Source organism: Quercus robur, chromosome 7 (assembly GCF_932294415.1).
Source record: "Quercus robur chromosome 7, dhQueRobu3.1, whole genome shotgun sequence".
NCBI classification, from domain to species: Eukaryota; Viridiplantae; Streptophyta; class Magnoliopsida; order Fagales; family Fagaceae; genus Quercus; species Quercus robur.
Genome location: NC_065540.1, coordinates 3,359,769 through 3,364,567, shown reverse-complemented (window position 1 = coordinate 3,364,567; position 4,799 = coordinate 3,359,769). Strand labels below are relative to the sequence as shown.

The 4,799-nt window shown below is 40.6% G+C and overlaps 1 protein-coding gene across 8 annotated transcripts; it reads right to left on the bottom strand.

The window, feature by feature from the left end:
* Nucleotides 1-304: 304 nt before the first annotated feature.
* LOC126691773 (PWWP domain-containing protein 5-like) lies at nucleotides 305-4,507 on the bottom strand. Of its 8 annotated transcripts, XM_050386926.1 has the most exons (4): nucleotides 4,090-4,507; nucleotides 3,256-3,926; nucleotides 3,064-3,159; nucleotides 305-2,967 (listed from the first exon to the last, which is right to left on the bottom strand). In XM_050386926.1, exons 2-4 carry the CDS (start codon nucleotides 3,913-3,915, stop codon nucleotides 529-531), a joined length of 3,195 nt encoding a protein of 1,064 aa, XP_050242883.1. In that variant the 5' UTR covers nucleotides 3,916-3,926; nucleotides 4,090-4,507; the 3' UTR covers nucleotides 305-528. The 8 variants fall into 8 exon arrangements, with proteins under 8 accessions (XP_050242883.1, XP_050242879.1, XP_050242880.1 ...); XM_050386922.1 differs by having other exon boundaries at nucleotides 3,064-3,926; XM_050386923.1 differs by lacking the exon at nucleotides 3,064-3,159 and having other exon boundaries at nucleotides 305-3,063; nucleotides 3,160-3,926; nucleotides 4,090-4,506.
* Nucleotides 4,508-4,799: the final 292 nt, after the last annotated feature.

Below are 4,799 nucleotides of genomic sequence, written 5' to 3'. Positions count from 1 at the left end.
AAGAAATGTCATTTGGCCAAAAGATCATTAGTGATTGGCTGCTGATCCTGTATCCTTATACAGGGTTAACAAGAAGAAGGAACATGACTAACTGAGATAATATGGTGTAGCATTAACTCCAGAAAACAAAACCAGTTGACAAATTTATGTTGACACAAAGCATTCATCATAAGACAAGACTATATTATAAAACCTTAAATTGAGGTATACTGAAAAATCTAAACAACCAATGAAACCCGGAATCTCCAAAGCCTTGACAGGCCCCAACATCATGGCCTAATAAAATCTCAGGCAAAGAACCCAATTACTGAAAATGTAGAACTTTCTAAGAGTCAATTAAAAAATAACCAACTGGTTAGATACATTTGATTGAGTCTGCTTCCTACACATTTTCACAATCATATCCAAGTCAACTACTCGCCTATTTGCTTGCTAACCGCATTTCAGTTAACCAACAGTACATTCATACTTGATTCATGATGAATACCTAAACGCTGAATCAACATCTAGTTAAGAGAGTTCAAAGCATCAAACCGCATTGCCTTCCTCTGATGTTGTATCCTTTCTGCCTCGCTTTTTGGTACTGGGAGAAGCTTTACTTGGTGTAGAGGACAAATACTTGAGTCGATAACTGACAAGTGAAGGTCCGAAAATGCTGAATTTCCCAGCACTGCTAAAAGCCGTCTCTGCATCAGCACGTCTCTTGAAAACCACCTTGGCTCGGTTACTCTTCTTTATAACTTCAGTCTCTGAATCATTCAATGACCCAAAGCGGCTAAATATCTTATTAAGATTTGCTTCTGAAGGAACAGCATCCATGTCCATAAAGTTCAGAATAAGAGCCGTCGGTGAGGGATCCGGCCTAAAGCTCTCCTCCAAGTGAGCCACTGGCTTCACTGCATCTGATCCAAGATTTTCACCAAAACTTTGTTGCTTAGAATCCATATTCAGACTCATTTCAAAAGCTACTAGTGGTTCAATAGCAGAACAATCCTTTTCACTTGGAGTCTCAGGCAGAATCTCTCTTGCTTCATTCTGATTCTCAAGTGACGAGTGCTCTTCAGGTAGGCTTTGGATAATCCTGTCAGTCCAGTAAGAGTCGCTCGTCTCCAACTTGGATTTTTCAATGATTCCTCGCTTTCTTGATCTTTTTCCAGTTTTCCCACCGAAGACTCGTTTCAAACACCATTCACGCTCCATGAAATTAGAATCATCCCGGCTAACAGAATTCCGGAATCCTGAGAAAAAGCTAACAATAGAAACTAAAAAGTTGTATCCTTTCATAGGATCTCTGGCAGCCAAGCAGAGCTGTGACAGCATCTCTTCAGGAGAGGAAACCTCAATTTTTGTGAGCTCGCTAATGTGGGATCTCCCCAAGCTAGGATGTTGTTTGCTTTTATTCTTGTCTGCAGTATCTTGAGAAATTCCATCACCATACTTGAGTATTGGACTTGACCCATTCAGTTGGCTGGCAGCCCGACGAATGCTATCTCCAACTTTAAAAGTTTGCCTGGTCTGTACAGGCTTATCAGCAGACCCTGATGACAGATGATGCTTCTCATCTTTCACAGAAGAGTCATCGGACGTACCATCAACTGCCTTGCGTTTCTTTCCAGACAATTTTGAAAGCAACTTACCAACATCTTTCTTTTTTGATCCATTTTCACCATTTGAAGTACGCAAGCTCTTCTCAGTGAGCAAATCTGACAAACTCTTCTCTTTTTTACTGGGGGACAAACTCTTCTCTTTTCTCTCTTTTTTACTGGGGGACAAACTCTTCTCTTTTCTCTCTTTTTTACTGGGGGACAAACTCTTCTCTTTTTTCTCCTTTTTACTGGGGGGCAAACTCTTCTCTTTTTTCTCCTTTTTACTGGGGGACAAACTCTTCTCTTTTTTCTTTTTTTTACTGGGGGACGTACTATCCCCAGAGATGTGCTTTCGCTTACCAGAAGAGCTTAATTGACTCTTCGACTTTCCTTTTCCAGAAGCCAAAGGCTTCTCATTGTCAATATCCGGAATAGCATTCTCATTCAACTCACTGTGATTTTTCTTCTCCCCAATTGGTAGAATGTCCGCATCACTCTCCAACAGAGCACCAACCATATTGAACTCAGGCAGCTGAGAATAACCCTTCCAACGATAGAAGGCTGACAATTGAGCCCGTGCTATTACAAGTTCAAGTCTGTTAGCTTCACCATGTGGCGATTGAGCTAATTCTTTAATATAATTAACAAGTTCAACAGGTTCAAAAGAATCAGCAGTCAAAGAATAGTCCCCACCAACTCTTCTACTCGATTCTTCCCTGATTCCGGCATTAGCTATTATCTGAGTTCTGAGTTTGGCATACACTTCTTCTGATGTGCAGGAACAGGCCAGCCCAAACTCTACGCGTCTGGAAATCTCTTCCAAAGCACAGACAACAGCATAGTGGAATTCTTCCTTATTGCTCTGCTTCTCCATTTGCGAGAAATGCCCCCTAAAAGACTTTATCCGTGCCTCTTCATTCCAAGCGAATGTTTGATCTCCAAAATACGCTATAAGATAACCATCTTTTCTAAAATACTTCTTTGCCTTGTCTGACGAATCTGAAGGATCAAAAATCTGCCCAGGCCACCAAGGATGGCTCCTAACTTTACCCCATACTAGATCAGAGACATGAAATTCCGGCCTCGAGGCACCTGATTTGACATTCTCATCCGTTGTCATATACGGATTCAAATCTACAACAAGATTGAAAGCATTAGACTCCTCTCCAATAGTCTCACTAACCCCAGCTTCCATAACATGAGCATCTGGGGACTGTTTCTCATCGGTCTCTACAACTGCATCCATTTTCACATCCTGGTTTTCTAATCCCTCTGAAGTTAAAACCTCAGAAATATGAGTGTCTGGAGATCGTTTCTCATTGGTCTCTACAACTGCATCCATTTTCATATCCTGGTTTTCTAATCCCTCTGAAGTTAAAACCTCAGAAACATGAGCGTCTGGAGATCGTTTCTCATTGGTCTCTACAACTGCATCCATTTTCCTATCCTGGTTTTCTAATCCCTCTGAAGTTAAAACCTCAGAAACACGAGCGTCTGGGGATCGTTTCTCATCAGTCTCTACAACTGCATCCATTTTCATATCCTGGTTTTCTAATCCCTCTGAAGTTAAAACCTCAGAAACATGAACATCTGGAGATCGTTTCTCATTGGTCTCTACAACTGCATCCATTTTCGTATTCTGGTTTTCTAATCCCTCTGAAGTTAAAACCTCAGAAACATGAACGTCTGGAGATCGTTTCTCATTGGTCTCTACAACTGCATCCATTTTCGTATCCTGGTTTTCTAATCCCTCTGAAGTTAAAACCTCAGAAACATGAGTAACCCCCGTCTCATCAATCTCCGCTGCAGTTGATAATTGGCTAACCGACTCAACACCCGGCTCTCTATCACCCTGTCTAGAACCTGAGACCTCGTCAACATTAACCTGCTTTCCATTTTGACCCCCATCACTTCCAACTACTTCCTCCTCGGCCCGATTTTGTAATGGATCATTCCCTTCTACAAAAGGGTCTCCATCTACAGTACCAACATTCTTTTCATTAAACCCTGAATCCCCAACCATAGTCCCAACACTATTTTTCGACTCCAAAACCAATTCTTTATCACTTTTCACTTCCCCAACAACAACTTGCCCCCCCACTAAACTCTCAGCACCCTCAATCTCACTAAAGATCCTAACTTTCTCCACTAAAGAACCCTGAACCTGACTCAGACTCTTCAAAGGCTCCTCCTTTACCGTTAGGGTTTCAGTTTCAGAACCAACGGGTTTAACCGAAGGCTCCGAATTCTTAACCCGCAGAGACCCGTTTTCCGTGTCGGCCGAAACGACGTCGGAGTTCAGGTCGATATGGGAAGAATTTGCAGACATTAAGGAAAACCCTAAAAAGAATCAAATAGTAAAAAATAAAAAAAAATTACATTATTACGATTACCATAACGAGCCCTAATAATAGATATCACATTCGCACAATACAATAGTAAAACATTAAAAAAAAAAACAACAACAAGAACAAAGAAAAAAGGGAAGGATTGTATTTGTTACCTTAGTTTTTGCTATGCCCCGTGAGAGTTTTGATGAGAGAGTTGAAACTTGAAAGTGTGAAGAAATATTTGGGGGTTTTCTGTTGAGAGAGAGAGAGAGAAGGGTAAGGTGGTCAAGACTTGGTGCGGTGTGGTGGTGGTGGTTTTGTACTTGTAAAGAGAAACAGGTTCTTCGTTTAATCACGAGATGAAGACAGCGCAAATGGGATTCAATGCCACGTGGCGGAGATCCGACGGGGGTTTTATTTTTTATTTTTGTTTTTTGAAGGGGTAGTGTTTGTTTTGGAAGCGATTGACCGGTCTTGATCTGATCAGAAATCAGAATCATCAGATAGGGATTGAAAACGCTTGATTACGTGTCAGGTGTGAAGAAATTTAAGGGTATGGTTATTGTGGGTAGGGGCCAAATGGGGAGCCCCATTTTGGGCCGTTACAAGTTTCAGTAACGCCTGTGTTTTCATTGTCAACTCATCAATCCCACGATTCCCACCAACATGAATATCAAATAACTTTTTCAAATGTCTTATCTTACTCAAAGCCTATCTATACGCCGGTTTTCCTTTTATTTTTCTTTTATTTTTTTTATTTAAATGGATAGAAATGCTTAGATAACAGGGGTGTTTGGTACATGTATTTATAGACGGTTTTAAACATCAATTTTTAATTTTTAAATAATATTACATATATTTTTATACATTTTTTACTCTATAC